The sequence below is a fragment of the Meriones unguiculatus genome, assembly GCF_030254825.1.
Source record: "Meriones unguiculatus strain TT.TT164.6M chromosome 13 unlocalized genomic scaffold, Bangor_MerUng_6.1 Chr13_unordered_Scaffold_39, whole genome shotgun sequence".
NCBI classification, from domain to species: domain Eukaryota; kingdom Metazoa; phylum Chordata; class Mammalia; order Rodentia; family Muridae; genus Meriones; species Meriones unguiculatus.
In genome coordinates, this window is record NW_026843648.1 from 848,597 (window position 1) to 867,826 (window position 19,230).

Genomic DNA, 19,230 nt, shown 5'->3' on the forward strand with positions numbered 1-19,230 from the left:
TAATAGATATTCTACAGAATGAGTTCTTTTAGGTTCTCAAAGGCTACTGTGATATGCAAAGGCTTTAAGATGTAGCCCACAGAGTAAAGCTTTTACTCTTATATAATGGTAGCATGAAGCAGAAAACCTTATCATACTGACTATATTCATGGTTTTTCTCTGCAGCATGACTTTTTCTCATGATTTCAAGGAAAACCCTATGAAAAGGATTTACCACATTGCTTATTCAGAGGGTTTCCCTGCAGTGTGTTTTCTTTTATATATTTGGAGATAACTGTATTAAGAAGAGGCTTTATCACATTGAAGACATGTATAAGGTTTCTCTCTACTATCTGACCGTTTGTATACTTGAAGATGACTTTGATATGCAAAACATGTAAAAGCAAATTGTATGTGGGAACATGCAAAAGCAATTTGTCCTAAGTATTTCCTTTTAGTTACCAGCATTCATTGATATATAGGGTGAACATAAGTTCAAGTTCATAGTCCCTAGGAAAGCTGTAGACTTCTCAATAGCTGACCGGCTTTAATTACTTAACTTTTGTTGCCCAAAATGACTGTTCCATACCATGATTTCTGGTCCCCTAACATAATGACTGACCCAAACCACAAATTCTCTTTATTAAAACACAATACCTTTTCCTAACCACAAAAGAACAAATGGATATGATTGTTTTGACTGTTAAACCTACATTTTGCATCAGGTGACTTCCTCTAAGACATAAACAAATCCCATATCCCTAAACCAAGACTAATGGAAATAATTCAGTTGTAAAACGCTAAAGATGTTTATGATTTTCAAGCTCAGAACCTCTGTAACTTTCTGGCTCATTGGATGGGTAGGCATCACAGTTAAACATTATGTGTCCTTCATCAAACTGGATGACAATATTTTTTTTATCGGTATTGATCTGTTTGAGTTATAATGGATTCAGTGGACAGAAGAACACAAAAGCCTTACCATATTCATTATATTCTCAGATTTTTCTCTCCATTTTGAAACGTTTATGATGATGTAGAATATAGATATGTGCAAAGGTCTCCCATTTTAACACATTCATAAATTTTCTCTCTGTATGAATTCTTTCCTGATGAAGAAGATTATACAAATGTGGAGTAGCTTCACCATGTAAATACACTCATAGTCTTTTGTTCCAGTATGAATTCTTTCATGACATTGAAGATAATTGTGAAGAGCAAAATTTTATTAGGAGATGACTGTTTTGTGAAAAGGCTTTACCACATAGATTACATTATTAAGGTTTCTCTCAAGGGTGAGGTCTTTTATGTATTAGGAGATGACTGTTACATGCAAAGGCTTTCACACATTGATTACATCCATAAGAGTTCTCTCCAGTGTGAGCTCTTTTTTGTATTAGGAGACTACTGTTACATGCAATGGCTTTATCACCTTAGTTACATTCATAAGGCTTCTCTCCAGTGTGCTTTCTTTATGTCATAGGAGATTACTATTATGTCAAAATGCTTTATCACATTGGTTGCATTCATAAAGTTTCTATCCAGTGTGCTTCTTCTATGTACAGGGAGATTATTATGGCATGCAAACTTTTTCACTCATTGGTTATATTCATAGGGTTTCACTCCAATAAGTGTTCTTGTTCAAGATAAGTCTTACATGAAAAGACTTCATGACATCAGTTATATTCATAAGGATTTTCTGCAACATGAATTTTTATGTCTTCGGAGAACACTGTTATCTGCAAAGGCTTTACCACATTGGTTACATTCATAAGGTTTCTCTCCACTGTCAGTTCTTCTATGTAGCAGGAGATGACTGTTACATGGAAAGGATTTACCACATTCATTACACCCATAAGGTTTCTCTCCAGTGTGAGTTCTTTTATGTCTTAGGAGATGACTGTTCGATGCAAAGGCTTTACCACATTGGTTACATTCATAAGGTTTCTCTCCATTGTGAGTTCTTTTATGTACTAGGAGACCAGTGTTACATGCAAAGGCTTTACCACATTGGTTACATTCATAAGGTTTCTCTCCAGTGTGAGTTCTTTTATGTACTAGAAGACTACTGTTACGTGCAAAGGCTTTACCACATTGGTTACATTCATAAGGTTTCTTTCCACTGTGAGTTCTTCTATGTAGCAGGAGATGACTGTTACATGCAAAGGCTTTACCACATTCATTACACTCATAAAGTTTCTCTCCAATGTGAGTTGTTTTATGTATTAGGAGATGACTGTTACGTAGAAAGGCTTTACTACATCGGTTACATTCATGATGTTTCTCTCCTCTATGTATCCTTTTATGTCTTAGGAGATGACTTTTATGTGCAAAGGCATTGCTATATAGGCTACATTCATAGTGATCTGCACCAGTATGCATACTTTTACATGTGTGGGGACTACTGTGATGTGCAAAGACTTCATATTGAGTATCTTCAGGGAGTTTGTCTGCACAATGATTGTTTTCACACCTGCAAAGATAATTGTCACATATGACAACTTTTCCACATTCATTACACTAATGGATATTTTTGACACATGACTTAATTTTGCAATTTGAATTAAAGGTAAAGAAGAATTACATTTTGAGTTTTCATCATTATTTTTATATTTATGATGTTCTTCTCTACGGGTTGTTTTGCATATTTGAAAATACCTGTGATGGTAAAAATATTTTTTTTACCTGGCACACATTTATCATATACTTTCTTCTATAGGATGTTTTACCACATATTTATAGAAAACTAGAATACCTCAGAGCTTTAACACACTAACTGGATTAATAACTTTCCCTATACTGTGTGCCAAACTAAATATGTAAAGATAATTGTTAGAAAAAGAATAATTTGTATATTCCTAAAACTTATATTTTTTGCAGTGTGATTTTGTGAGAATTCCTAATGAAGGTGAATAGCCAGGTAAATGATGTTAGTGTATATTCTGTGAAAATGTGCCAGTACAGGTGAATGTTGATTGATGAGCCAGCAACCAGCTAAGTACTGATGAAATCATATTATTGTTGGTTCTGTGGCTGATCACCTGTCATATATTTTGTAAACATTTGTCCTTCCTTACTTATCTATTGGAAATAATAAAGAGCTAACAAGTGATAGCACTGCACAAAATGGAGGACAGAACTTCTGAGTGAGAGAGGGTTGCTGGGAAGAAAGCAAATGATAGGCTACTCACCAGCATGACAGTGAGGTTAACAGATGGACATGACCATGAACAAAGAAGTAGATCTGGCCATGCATCCGGACACTGTGCTAGGTTTGTGTTAGGGAAAAAAAGGGTTCAGAATCTGCCCAGTTAAATTGCCTAAGCTTTAAAATATTAAAAATATTAAAAATAGTTGTTCTGGGTGGTACATTGTTTCTTTCAATATACATATGTTATAATGACTTGTATACATTGTGATACATGATTATATCACTATTAAAGAATAATAATAAATAACATGATTTCATGATGCATTCACACATATCTGAGTTGTAGGAGACTAAACAAATTTCACTTTTACCTCATAGCGCTAATGAGTAAACCATTTAAACATTGATCTTGTGTAAGTATGATTTCCTTGCATTCTTTCTTAGAGGAGTGCCTTGCAAGCACGCATCAAATACCTAACATGGAGGTACATGGTTTAGTAACAAGTTAGACATCATCAATTAATACACTTAAAACAGTTCATTTACACTCTCCCTTCTCTTTCAAACTTCCAGAACATATTAAAATTTTCTCAGAACGATATTCATTCATAAAAATTACCTTGCATGTCTTCTAGAATTTTGAAAATGCTCTTCTATATTATGACTTTCCCAATTGTAGCCTAAAATACAATAACACAATATGTATGATTCATTATCGGAAATAAGACAAAACTTAAGTCGTGCTCTATGGTCAATGAAAGAACCATTCACCTCATTCTTGCTCATCCTCAAGAAAAATTGCAGAAGCACTTCAATAATGAATAAAGAGTTTTCCGCATATTTTAAAAGGTAAAAAAAAATTCACTGTCCTACCTATAGCAGTGAGGTTCCTGTAGGTCTCCAGCATTACATCTTTGTAGAGATTCCTCTGGGAAGGATCCAGCAAAGCCCACTCTTCTCGAGTGAAATTCACATGCACATCATTGTAGGTCAATGCTGTCTAAAATATACACACACATGTAAACAGAAAGCATGATATTTAGAATACTGGAAATGTATCCTTCATTTAAAATATTTTTAGGGGGAGCCAAGATGGCGGCGCCGGGAGAACAGTGCGTCTGAGAAGCAGGACAGCACTCTCCGTGCAGAGACCAGGAGACTGAACTCAGGACCCTGAAACTACATCAATTGTGTTTCCCAGGTGAGGGGAGGCTCCCACAGCGTGGGAATCGGTCGGGTCCTCTCAGGGCTACCCAGCGAGAACCCGGAAGAAATCCCAGGTAACGCAGGCTTTGGGTATCCAGGCTGGAGCCGCAAGCAGGCGTGTCCCAGTCACTTTCCCAGACTGATCTGTGGGCACAAGGGTACATGAGACTGGGAGTCCCAGTCGTGGGGGAACCCCACGGGGAAGCAGGGTTGCGGGTCTGATCGCAGGTCACCCAGTCTTTCCCCGGAAGGTCTCTGCCGCCATCACAGTTGAGCTCCTGCCGTGCACGGAGAGCTTTGCGCTCAGCTCAGCAGTACAGACAAGCTGCGCACCCCAGTACAACAGGGACTGGGAACCCCTGTCCGGAGAGGACCCCACAGAGAAGGAAGAAACCGTGGTGCTGGGGTCACCTAGGGAAAGTCTAGCAGACTGCAAATTGCAAACAGGTGAGTACAGCCACCCATCACAGATCTGGGCCCAAACACGGAACACAGAGTGATTGGAAACTCAGCTCCTGCAGACTAGCAGGTGGGCGCATGCTCCACCAGCTCAGAGGCCTGCTTCATAGCAACTACTCCTTACAGACAGAACTGAGTGCCCCAAGACACCGGAGCAGTACTCACCCACCACAGATTATCTCTTGGGTTCTGGGGCACAGAGCCCCAAGCTCAGACCTGCAAAAGACCGGGAACCCTGAGATCAACCCCCAGATACTGCTGCAAGGGGCAACCAGTTATCCCTAACAAAAGCGACCAAACCACGGGACACACAGGTTACAGCAGCTGATCACTAAATTTACAGCAAGAAAATCCAGAAGGAGGGGAGCTGTCTCCAGTACTTCTTCCGGTGAGAGGAGAGCCCTCTTGACTAATCAGGACCACAGTTACCACCCAGGTCTCTATGTCTGAGGTGAGCTGTAGCAACTCCTGAAAAACACCAGACATCCAGGGACGATACCCAAAAAGCTGAGAAGGCTTCCTTCAGGAAAAAGTATTTTCCTGCCAAAGGGATTCTCTCCACTACAACAGTCCAGGAACAACCAGAAACTAAATTCAAACAACTAAGATAGCCCAATGGGTAGAGGACAGCGTAAAAGTTCAATCAACAAAAGCCAGAGCATCATGGCATCTCCAGAAGCCAGTTATCCAGGGGCAAATAGCCCTAGACACCCCAGCATAAATGAAATTCAAGGAGACGACCTAACATCTATGCTCAAAAAGATGATAACAGAGGAAACATATAAAATATGAAAAGAAATAGAAGAAGCTGCAGCCAAGCGGTATGTGGCCTTTAAAGAGGAAATGCTTAAATCACTGAATGAAATAAAAGAAACAGTGGATTGTTCAAACAAACAGCTGAAGGAATTGACAGAAAAACATGAAAATACACTCAGACAGGGGAAGGAAACCAACAAAATAGCTCAAGACCTGAAGATAGAATTGGAAAAATTAAAAAAAAAAACACAAATGGAAGAAATTGTGGAGAGAAAGAACTTAGGGAAGAAAGCAGGAACTACAGAGGTTAGCATAACCAATAGGCTATAAGAAATGGAAGAAAGAATCTCAGGTGTGGAAGATACAATGGAAGAAATAGATGTATCTGTCAAAGAAAATGTTAAATCTAAAAAATTCCTGACACAGACCGTCCAAGAAATTCAAGACAACATAAAAAGACAAAACCTATCTGCATTGCCCCCGTGGCACGCCTGGGTTGGCTACCCAGAGGCTATTTAAGCTGTGGGCTGGCTTTCCCCGGGGTCCGAGGATTGTTCAATGTTCCTGAATAAACTGCATTGAAAAAAAAAAAAAAAAAAAAAAGACAAAACCTAAGAATAATAGGAATAGAGGAAAAAGAAGATTCCCTGCACCAAGGCCCAGAAAATATTTTCAACAAAATCATTGAAGAAAATTTCCCCAACTTAAAGGAGAGGCCAATAAGAATACAAGAGGCCTATAGAACACCCAATGAATTAGACCAGAAAAGAAAATCCTCCCGCCTCATAATAATTAAAACTGTAAGTATACAGAACAAAGAAAAAATACTAAAAGCTGCAAGAGAAAAAGGCCAAGTAACATATAATGGCAAACCCATTAGAATCACACCTGACTTTTCAACAGAGACTAGGGCCTGGACAGATATCATGCAGACCCTAAGAGAACACAGATGTCAGCCCAGGCTACTATACCCTGCAAAACTCTCAGTCCTCATAGACGGAGAAAACAAGATATTCAATGACCAAAACAAATTTCAACAATACCTACAAACAAATCCAGCATTACAGAAGACACTGGAAGGGAAAATACAACCCAAGAAAGCTAGCTACATTCAAGAAAACACAGGAAATAACCCTACTACAGTAAAACAAAAAACAACCAAGCACACAACCGTATGACCACAGCCAACATCAAGTTCAAAGGATCTAACAGCCACTGGTCATTACTCTCTCTCAATATCAATGGACTTAATTCTCCAATAAAAAGACACAGACTAACAGAATGGATGCGTAAACAAAACCCAGCAATCTTCTGTATACAAGAAACACACCTATGTCACAAAGATAGACATTACCTGAGGGTAAAGGGATGGAAGATGGCTTTTCAAGCAAATAGACGCAAGAAGCAAGCAGGAGTAGCCATTCTAATATCTGATAAAATAGTCTTTCAACCAAAATTCATCAAAAGAGATGGGGAAGGACACTTCATACTCATCAAGGGAAAATTCCAAGAAGACAACACAATCCTGAACATCTATGCCCCAAATACAAGGGCACCCACATTTGTGAAAGAAACATTGATAAAACTTAAACCACATATAGATCCCCACACACTAATAGTGGGAGACTTCAACACCCCACTCTCAACAAAGGACAGGTCAACAAAACAGAAATTAAGCAAAGAAACAATATCTCTAACAGAGGTCATGAATCAAATGGACCTAACAGACATTTACAGAACCTTACACCCAAACACAAAAGAATTTACCTTCTTTTCAGCACCTCATGGAACCTTCTCCAAAATAGACCACATAGTTGGTCACAAAGCAAGCCTCAACAAATACAGGAAGATTGAAATAATCCCTTGTATCCTGTCTGATCACCAAGGAATAAATCTGGACCTCAGTAACAACAGAAATAGCAAAAAGCCTACACATACATGGAAACTGAACAACTTGCTACTAAAAGACAGCTGGGTCAGGGAAGAAATAAAGAAAGAAATTAAAATCTTCCTAGAACTCAATGAAAATGAAGACACAACATACCCAAACTTGTGGGACACAATGAAAGCAGTGCTAAGAGGAAAGTTCATAGCACTAAGTGCCTTCAAGAAGAAATCTGAGACAGCGCATTCAAGCAACTTAATGGCTCACTTAAAAACCCTAGAAAAAGAAGAAGCAGATACACCAAGAAGGAGCAGGCGGCTGGAAATAATCAAACTCAGGGCTGAAATCAATCAATTAGAAACAAATAAAACAATTCAAAGAATCAATGAAACCAAGAGCTGGTTCTTTGAGAAAATCAACAAGATAGACAAACCCTTACCAAGCTAATTAAAAGTCAGCGAGACACCATCCAAATCAACAAAATCAGAAATGAAAAGGGGGACATAACTACAGACACTGAGGAAATCCAAGCAATCATTAGGACTTACTTCAAAAGTCTATACGGAACAAAATTTGAAAATTTAAATGAAATGGACAATTTTCTTGATCGATTCCACTTACCAAAGCTAAATCAGGACCAGGTAAATCAATTAAATAGTCCTATATCCCCCAAGGAAATAGAAGCAGTCATCAAAAGTCTCCCATCAAAAAAAGCCCAGGACCTGATGGTTTCAGTGCAGAATTCTACCAGACATTCAAAAAAGAGCTACCTCCAATTCTCTTCAAACTATTCCACAAAATCGAAACAGAAACAGTACCAAACTCATTCTATGAAGCCACAGTCACCTTGGTACCTAAACCTCACAAAGACCCAACCAAAAAAGAGAACTTCAGGCCAATCTCCCTTATGAACATTGATGCAAAAATACTCAACAAAATACTCGCAAACCGAATACAAGAACACATCAAAGATATCATCCACCATGACCAAGTAGGCTTCATCCCAGGTATGCAGGGGTGGTTCATTATACGGAAATCCATCAATGTGATCCACCATATTAACAAATTGAAAGAAAAAAAAAACACATGAAAATCTCCCTAGATGCTGAAAAAGCTTTGACAAAATCCAACATCCATTCAGGTTTAAAGTACTGGAGAAATCAGGGATACAATGCACATATCTAAACATAGTAGAGGCAATATACAGCAAACCTATAGCCAACATCAAACTGAACGGAGGGAGAGAAACTTAAAGCAATCCCACTGAAATCAGGGATAAGACAAGGCTGCCCACTCTCTCCATATCTCTTCAACATAGTTCTGGAAGTCCTTGCTAGAGCAATAAGACAGTTGAAGGAGATCAAGGGGATACAAATTGGAAAGGAAGAAGTCAAATTATCACTATTTGCAGATGATATGATAGTATACGTGAGTGACCCCAAAAACTCTACCAGGGAACTCCTACAGCTGATAAACACTTTCAGCAAAGTGTCCGGATACAAAATTAACTCAAAAAATCAGTAGCCCTCCTGTATACAAAAGACAAAAGGGCTGAGAAAGAAATTAGAGAAACAACACCCTTCACAATAGCCACAAATGACATAAGGTACCTTGGTATAACCCTAACCAAGGAAGTCAAAGACTTGTATGAAAAAAATTTCAAGTCTGTGAAGAAAGAATTAGAAGAAGATATCAGAAGATGAAACTATCTCCCATGCTCATGGCTTGGCAGGATTAAAATAGTAAAAATGGCCATTTTACCAAAAGCTATCTACAGATGCAGAAATTGTGGTACATCTATACAATGGAGTATTACTCTGCAATGAAAAATAAGGAAATCATGAAATTTGCAGGCAAATGGTGAGACCTGGAAAGGATCATCCTGAGTGGGTTGTCCCAGAAGCAAAAAAACACACAAGGTATATACTCACTCATATAGACATACAACATAGGAGAAACCCACTAAAATCTGTGCATCTAAAGAAACTAAGCAAGACAGAGGACCCCGACTAAAGCGCTCAATCCCCATCCTGAAAGGCAAAGAGGATGGACATCAGAAACAGAAGAAAACAGGAAACAAACTAGGAACCTGCCACAGAGGGTCTCTGAAAGCGTCTACCCTGCAGACTATCAAAGCAGATGCTGAGCCTGATGGGCAACTGTTGGGCAGAGTGAATGGAATTTTATGTAAGAAGTGGGAAATAGTAAGAGCTGGAGATGACAGGAACTCCACAAAGAGAGCAACAGAATAAGAAAATTTGAACACAGGGACTCATACTCCAACCAAGAACTATTCATGGAGATAACCTAGAACCCCTGCACAGATGTAGCCCATGGCAGTTCAGTGTCCAAGGGGGTTACATAGTACTAGGAAGAGGGACTGCCTCTGACATAATCTGATTGGCCTGCTCTTCGATCTGAACATTATTTACCAAGACCACAGTGACTTTGGAACTGATGAGGGTATCTCCAGGTGTTAGAAAGAGTTGGGTTCTCAGAATCTGAAGGAAACCCTCCTCAAACCCTCCTTCCTGAGGTGGGGAGCAGCCTTACCAGGCCGCAGAAAATGACAATGCAGCCACTTTTGATGAGAAATGATAGACTAAGATCAGAAAGGAGAAGAGAACCTCCCCTATCAGCGGACTTGGGGAGGGGCATGCCTGCAGAAAGCGGAGGGAGGGTGGGATCGGGAGGGGAGGAGGGAGGGGCTAATGGGGTGATACAAAATGAATAAAGTGTAATTAATAAAAAATTAAAAAAAAACAAATTATCTTCTAGATATAACTGATTATTTTTCAAAGAAAATACCCATGCTCTAGACCTCTATCTGTAAATGGAGGTCACCAGAAAGGTGGGCTATGGGGTTATAGCTCATGTGCCCCCAGTGATTGAAGATAAACACAGTTCTACTGAATCCCATAAACAAAACAATGTGAAATAGTAATTTTAAGTCTCGTTCTTGCACATGTATTCCAGCACAAGATATGAAATCTGTCCTATGTAACTGCATAACACTATGTACACTTGAGATACCTCTGCAGCTCAGAAACTCCTTTTAATCCTGGAATTCTGTTCTTAAGTCACATCATCGTGGCTGCTGTGAGTGGAAACATAAAAGGATGCTAATCAAATACTGCTGAAGACTGATCTACATTTCTTCCTTGACACCATTTTGAAGCCTATTTGTAAACTTGTAACATTCATCACAAAACAACTGAATTAGGAAACAATGTTTAAAGCTTCTTGAAATCTGACTTTCATTTTTTCCAAGCTGTCTTCCTACTGCACACACAGTAGACAGCTCATTGTATGTCTCAAATGAGTAATTTTTAAGACTCTGATGTGCACAGCCTTGAACTTCAGAATTTAGGAATTTTAACCAAGAGGAAAGCAAAGTCATGCATCTGGGGAACAAGAGACTAGGAAAAATGTGACTTGAGCCAACAACACTTGTCTCAGAAATATTTTTCCAAAACAATGAAGATGCAGCTATTCTAGAGTTAATATCCACCATCAGGGAGAATGTATGCCACACACAATTAAATGGTTAATTAAAAAAGTTTTCTTTAATAATAGCATGTATCTAGCTCTAGTTAATGCTATAAGACAACCTAAAACTGATTTTGTACTCCATACATGCAGTCTTCCTTAAGTCTCTTTTAGGCTCCAGTTTATATATTAAACAATTTCAATATGGACCAGAGAGTTCAAGTCTAGCCACTGAGCCAGTTGGGAGATTTACATAGCAAAGATATTCCTAGAATGATTTATGTACTCCACTCCCCTAATACAGTAGGTCATTATTCAGTGACAGGGTATAAGTGAGATGTCTCAGAGGTTTCAAATATTAGGAAAAGTAGAAGGTAGAAAATGTAGAAGCTAGGGTGGGAAGGTTTTGCACAAACTATATCTTATCCTAATTAAGCTTCTTAAGGAGCATAGCATATTGTACACTCCTTGGGGAGAATTGGAAGGAAACAGGAGACATCTATGAATTGATCAGACAATCTCATACAATGGTATAAAACCATGAAAAGTCTAATAAACAACACTGCACAAGGGGAACACAGGATCTCAAGAACATTATTTACCAAGAACACAGTGACTTTGGAACTGATGAGGGTATCTCCAGGTGTTAGAAAGAGTTGGGTTCTCAGAATCTGAAGGAAACACTCCTCAAATGCCCTGAACCTGCAGCTCACCCTATTCCTGGTTTTAGAATAGGAACAGTGCTTTATTTTAAATACCTCATAATCTTGGGCAAATCTCCCAAAGACTAGGCCACAGGTTGATCTGGTTCTGCCAAGCATATCTGAGGAGTACGAGAAGAAGTTAGGTCACTCTCCATACACGAGGCTCTTGGGGAAAGCTTTGTTTGATCAGGGCAGTGTTTTCCCTGTTCAATTGGTTTTCACCAGATGTCTTCCCCATGTGACAGAGCTATGCTTTTCTCAAGAAAACTGTAACTTTATGGCACAACAGTCTTTAATGCTGGCTGTCAGTCTGTAATGGCAATTAAGCAGCTTGTTAGATGCCTGTTCTTTGACATGGACATGGGCCAGTGCTTCATATGAATCAGGGCTGTCTCCCTGGTTATGACTGTAGACAAATTTGTTGACTATCGTCTTATGCAAACATGTATTTCCGAGCATCCTTATCTCAAGCATGCCTGGTTGGCATGCTACTTATCTATGTAGCCCTTAGCTAAATTCTACTTGGTGTGACTTCCTGTCACCTAAGTATTGGTAAATCCTTTACATAAACAATTCTAGGTGTTTACACCACAGCTTTATAATGAAGTGCTAACTCAACACATATGTTATTTACAACCTCCACAAAATTAATTCCAAAGGAATCTTATACCTGAATGTTAAATGCCAAGGTCAGTACTTGGAAAAGATACTAGAAACTAGGCCTCTCTGAGTTTGCATCCTACCAAGGACATTTCTGTGTTCAAGCCCCTCTTGCAAATACTTTGTAAACATGCAAGCCCATAGTGTGTAAGGAGGCAGCCTCCAGTGCCCCAGCCCTCTCCAAGCAACTCTTCCACTTTACTAGCAAGATTAAATTAACTTCACATTCCAAACCTTTCAGCGCCATCTCCCATTGAACCCCTTGAAACATTTTCCTAATTATCAGTTAACTGGTAAAACTTGCTGCTACCTTAACCAATGTGCCTGAATTGTAAAAATATATCACTTACAAAGCCCTGCCTTATTACAGACAGAGCACTCATGTCTTTGTTTCTGTTTCTTTATCACCTTGAGCTCCAGACCACGTGTCAAGGGATATAAATGAAGGGCCTTGGAATCCAGACCAAATGTCTTGGAAAACAGTTAAAGGCCTTGAGCCCAGTGGATCAACACAGCCTCCAACAGAAACTCCCTTGCCTAACCCACAATGTTAAAATTTGATTGGATGACCCCAGGACTCACCAAGGTGCCCTCGCCGTGTGGATTTAACTCTTTAAATATACAATAAAGCTTACTCTGGGTCACCTTTCAGATCCTGAACTGGCTGCCTCCCTGAGCTCAGAAAATAAAGCTTTCATTTTAACCTTCTGTTCTGGAAATGAGTTTTCTTTGCTCCCAACCAAAAGCTAACATAGCCAAGATATTCAGATGCTCTGCTCTGTTCAGAGCTAGGAAAAGGGACATCTCCCATGGCTGATTCTGGCTGCTGGTTCCCACCCAGCCCCATGAAAGACCCTACACAGAAGCTCTTGTCATTCACCCTCCTGCTCCACCAGGATGGGGGCACTGACCACAAACTCACCAAACTTGTCTGAAATCGCCTCACAGCACACAGCAGCTGCACTCATACCAGAGCACACCAACCATTCAATCCAGCTCAGCTATAGAGGGAACATGCACCATGTCGCCAAGAAGAACCGGCCTCTTCCTCAAATGGAGGGATGGAAGATTCTGATTGGCCAGTGAGTCTTGAGTGACATGAGCACCTCCCTTAGGTTTACACTGTAATGAAGGGACAAGACTTAGTTATCTATGGCTCAGGCTTCGGTTTCAGTACCAAATCTTCTTCAGATATGCAGAGATTTGCATTTCATCATTTGTGCCTGTCCTCCCCTAGCCTACCCTCTGTCTTCCACACTCACAATGCAATTTCCCTCTTCCTGCTGGAATCAAGTGGACATTGCACAACTGTTATTCAACCTGTAGCAGAGCGAACAGCCTGTCCCAAAGGAGGAAGGGTGCCAAGAGTATTAAAAATTATAGAGAGATTTTAGAAAAGGGAAGGAGATTTTATGTTCTGTGAATTCACGCTGGGGTCAGGTAAACTGCAGCCACTTTTCTCCTGGAAGATCAGAGAAAACCCAGGAGAAAAAAAAAGCAGGAAAAACATGACACATTGGAGTACTATCATCAGGTAAAAATTTCTCCTCAATGGGAAGATGTAGAAAACAGAAAGTTATACTAGTGAAGGCTCTACCCATGAAAAGAACTGACAGAATAAATTTCTCTGTGTATGTATACAGCTAATACATATATGTATACACACACATACAGACACAGAGATATATATTATGATTTGGTATTTTGAGACAGGGCTTTTCCTTTTAGCCTTTGCTGTCTTGGACTAGATCTGTAGACCAGGCTGACCTTAAACTCACAGAGACTGGCCTGCTTCTTTCTGCCAGAGGACTGGGATTTAAGGCCTGTGCCACCAAATCCATCTCAGATTTTCTGTTTTGTTTAGGCCTGTTATTTTCAACCAGCCTGAACTCACAAAGAACAGCCTGTGTCTGCCTTTCATGTGCCTAGATTAAAGGCTTGTGCAAGCATGACTGGCAAGACCTTAGGCTTTAAGGATTTGTTTAAGGGAGGGTTTCTTATATAACTAAATTTTTATAAGATTTTTGAGTGGGTGGATGAGGGGACCTCTAATTATTATTGTATGTGCACAGACACTAAATCAGACATTGCTGCCATCCTCACAAAACCTTCTTATATCAGAGCTTTTAATCTTATTCTTAAGAAATTTTATTTTATTTTTTTGAAAAACATCTCACCAGGCAGTGAGTTCTGTGCTGAGCATCAATTGCACTGTGGGTCCGGTCCTCTGAGGGCAAGGAATCATATGAAAGAAGAGAGAGTTAGTATTACATGGAGAGGACAGGAGTGCCACAAGGACCAATTAATTATATATGGGAACAGGGGTCCTTTATGAGACTATATCTCCAACCAAGGACCATGTATGGATATAACCTAGAATCCCTGCTAAGTTGGAGCCCATGGTAGCTTGGTATCTAAGTGTGTACCCTGGTAAGGAGAACAGGGTTTATTTCTGACATGAACTCAATGGCTGGCTCCTTGACCTCCCTCTTCTGCGGGAGGAGCAGCCTTGCTAGGCCACAAAAGTGGACACTGCAGCCAGTCCCAATGATACCTGATAAGCTAAAGTCAGATTGAAGGGGAGGTGGACCTCCCCTATCAGTGGACTTGGAAAAGGGTAGGGAGGAGGGTGGGAATCAGAGGTAATGAGGGAGCAGGCTACAGCTGGGATACAAAGTTAATAAACTGTAACTTATATTTAAAAAATAAAAATATAAAATAAAAAACAGAGAACAGATCTCAATAAAGAATTCTCAACAGGAGAATCTCAAATAGCTGAGAAACACTGTTCAGGTTCAGCATCCTTAGCCTTTAAGGTTTGAGGTTTAATTTTACACATGTCAGAATGGTGAAGTTTATCAGGACAAGCGACAACTCACTCATACTGAAGGTGGAGAGGTGGACCAGGTGCAGGCTGAAAGGCTTCACCCCTATGTTCTAGTCTCTTTGGGGTGAGACAGTACTGTACAGGCTCCCGAAAGAGAAACCTGGACACAAACCCAGAATAAAAACCACTCCACCTAAAATCTGTACTGCTTACAAGATGTAAAGGGGTGGTGGTGGCACCAAACTTGCTTGAGTGGTGAGCTAATGTTTGGTTTAACTTGCAGCCTAAGCCATGGGATGGAACCCACTCCCTGCATGGCCAGGAATGTCACAGAGACATAAATGGCAAGCATTGCATGTGCATGTCTCAGCACCAGGTCCTCTACTGAGGTGTCATGGCTGTTAGCTCTGTATTTTTGTGGGAATCCTAACATTAGGAACAGGTGTAGCTTTGACTCTCTCACCTGCTCTTGAGAATCTTTTTCCCCTATCAGGTTCCTTTTCAATCCTCAATGTGAGGTCTGTTTGCTTTATCGTTTTGTATCTTGTTTAGTCTTGTTTGGCAGTCCTATCTTGGAGGCCTGTTCTTTTCTGAAAAGGATACAGAGTGGAAGGAGTGGATCTGGGGAAGAAGGGAGGTATGCTGGACGTGGGAGAAGTAGAGGGAGGGTAAACAGTGGTCAGAATATATTGTATGAGGGAAGAATCCTTTTCAATTAAAAAGCATTAATTAAATTTTCCTACCTAAAAACTGGGAAGAAGGGATGCAATCAAAGAGAAGTGAAATAGTGACGACTAGGCAAACACAATCATGACATACAGTTAGTGTTCTCTGTGCATAGAGAGAAAGCATCACTCAGGAGTTTAACAAGCTTATTCTTTAGTCCCATCTAGATCTGTGAAATCAGAAGTTTTGCTCTCACCAATGTGAAATATATATCATGCAGGTAAAAAAAATGGTAATTTTCTGCTGTTATGTGGAATTATAGGGGTCCCTGCTCACTTAATTCCAAAAGAGTACTCTTTCTTCTCTATAATAAAAACTAAAGTTTGGTGCTGGAGAGGTGGCCCAGCGGATAAGAACACTCTCTGTTCTTTCAGAGCTCCTGAGTTCAATTCCTAGCAACCACATGGTGGCTCACAACCATTTATACTGTGGTCTGTTGCACTCTTCTGGCATGCAGGCGCATGTGCAGACAGAACATTAATTAAATAAATAAAATCTTTAAAAAGAAGCAACCAAAAAGAATATTTGAATAATATTCACAATAACAGAAATAAATGCATAATGTTATACACTATACATTAAATATATAATACATTAAGTATATACAAACTGATGTTTTAAAATGTTAAGTGTTTAGACATGTTTTTCCAATAAAAATAAAAGTATTACCATCTAAGACAGGTTAGCTGATCAGAACAAAACTAAGAAAAGTGTCACTTGTGTAAGACTATTACATTTTTAATCAACTGTAATTTATTGTCATTATTTCAATTCAAACAAAACAAGTCAGTCTGTTTCTTAACTCATTTTCACTTCGTGTAGCATGACTCATTGGCATAAAGCTCTCAGACCATCAAAATAAACCAACTATCTGTATTTTTATACTATACTATAAAAGCACATTTGCTTTTTTTCCATAACAACTTTTCCATAATAATTTTGTTCCATAACAAATTATTTCATGAGTCATTGGCTAAAGCTCTCAGACCATCAAAATAAACCAACTATCTGCATTTTTATACTATACTATAAAAGCACATTTGCTTTTTTTCCATAACAACTTTTGCTCTAAAAAGTCTGATATTTGATTTTCCTTCTCCACATACCAACTAAAAAATGTTATAAAAATTCTTTGAAAGTGATTGCTTCACCTAGGTTGTGTTGTTTCTGCCTTTCATTAGGTAGACAAGATAATTGAACGTCTCCTACCCAATGGACAAATAGAAATGCAGCAAGATTGAAATTAGAGAGAGAAAGAGAAGTTTGTTGATTTAACACTGTTTATGCTGTACTTATATCCTCTTTCATGACTAATACAGCACTGACTGTGAGAGTCTTTTAAAAGTGTGTAATCCTTTAACCATTGCTATTGTCTTCATTTATTTACCATACTGTCCTCCTGAGATACTCAGAGTGACCTCAACAAATGAAGAATTAGGTTATTTTGAAAGGTATGCCACCACGAACATAAATGCAATAAGCATGAGAATTCAGATACTTATTTAAAACCAATCTAAAGTACCTGAAAATTTACTGAGAAGACTGTTAGGATCCATAGCAATTCTGTCATTTTATGAGAACTCTGTGCAATGTAGGCACACATAAACATGGAAACAATGAGAATGTGTAAAAACATGGTTTATTGTGTTGCTTTTGGTAATGAGGGTGTGTGGGTAGGGGTAATATCTGCAAAACCATCAGATTACATACATTAAATACTTGCAGTTTTACATTGACTCTAAAACTACTTGATGTTACCTAATTTTAGTTTGTATCCACAGGAAATCCCAAATTCTGCTATCAAGAGTTGATTTTGTATGCTAATACACGATCCCATATCACATTCAAATTTATAATTCAATTCTGGACCATGCATTATTTTCACTTTTTGTCTTCTCAAATTATACTTGATGAGATAGCTTTTCTGACTGTAACAATGTTTTTTTCTGTCAGTAAACTCTATACTGGTCTTCTTTTTATAGATTGAAAATTATTTCATAACACTTTCAATTTTATGTACTAACTGTAGTTTGCTAAACAAATGATTATGTAGGATAATATCATTTACCCTTTTATACTAGAGTAAACGACACTAATGAAATGATCTATTTAAAAATACAAAGATGTTGGCTATTTTTCAACATGAATTCAACAGAATCTGAAGAAAATTTCTATGAATTTCTAAGAGGAAAGATGATTCCAAAGCTATATCCCATGAAAAATGATACAGAATTCCAAATAGGATTATGAAGTAAGAGTACACACATGGGCAGCTGTGACCTCAGAATGTATCTCAGAGCTACAACTACCAAGAATATGTACAACAGTTTTGACAAAATTAGGAGATGAAGAGAAAAAGTGAAAACCATAAGCTTAAAAATATATTCCAATTTCCCTCAAAATTCCCAATGAAACTCTGCCAGGAAAAATGTGTACTTGACCAAGTTACCTTTGGTTATATATGTGTAGAAATTAAATAAACACAGACTTCAAAACTCTTACAAAAGCAACTCAAACTGACCGCTAAAGTATATTTGTGACTCACCAGCTACTATAGATTGTTCTTCCAAAAGGAGAGAAAACATGCTCTATGCTCTGGAGCTCTCTGTTAAAAAAAAAAAGTGATCCAAAAAGTGGGCTACGATTCTACAGCCCCTCATGCATTCTTGTGGTTTCAGACAAATCCAGCCCCAATGAAAGCCACACACAAACTGATGTGGTGAGTGTTTTCATGTTTGCTTACTCCCACATGGATTGTGCCACAAGATATGGAATCTGCATTACACACCTACCCAACACCATGCACACCTTAAAAACCTCTGCATTTCAGAAATTCACTTTGTGTCCTGAAATTAAATTTTCCTGAGTCACAACACTGTGGTTGAAAGTAGTGAAAAGATAAAAAGATTGCAAACAAAAATTGCTGGAGGATGCACATAGCCCCTTCTCTACCAGCTTTAAAACTATTTATAAAATTGTCCACACAAACCTGAATGTGGAATGCAAGGTTCAGAACTTCTAGAGAGCAGACTATTAGTTTTCCAGTCTGTCTTCCCAGTACACACCAAAAGCAATGTATGTGTGTGCACACTGGACAGTGATATTTTAAGCATCATTTTAAACTGCCAGGGCTGCAGAGGAATTCTCCCAGATCCCCACCCAAGGCCCCCAAGAAATCCATACTCAAGGGAGAATCAGTGACAAAGGACCACTCCCCAAGTCACCACATAGATCAACAGAACTACAGTAGACTCACAGTCTCAGCATCACCATATAAGACTCAGAGAGCTTAGCAGACCTGTTCCTCCTGGTTTTTGGGACAGTGGCCCACAGACTCACCATTGCATGGTTTGTGGTTCCCCTCACAGTTCTCTTCAGCTGCATCAGA

General features: G+C 39.0%; 1 protein-coding gene across 1 annotated transcript; it reads right to left on the bottom strand.

Annotated features, from left to right (window-relative positions):
* Window positions 1-1,698: 1,698 nt before the first annotated feature.
* LOC132651082 (zinc finger protein 670-like) lies at window positions 1,699-2,112 on the bottom strand (the record flags this gene model as incomplete). Its single annotated transcript, XM_060376382.1, has 1 exon — window positions 1,699-2,112. A coding segment is annotated over one exon (414 nt), but the record flags the coding sequence as incomplete, so codon positions are not given.
* Between the last annotated feature and the right edge of the window lie 17,118 nt (window positions 2,113-19,230).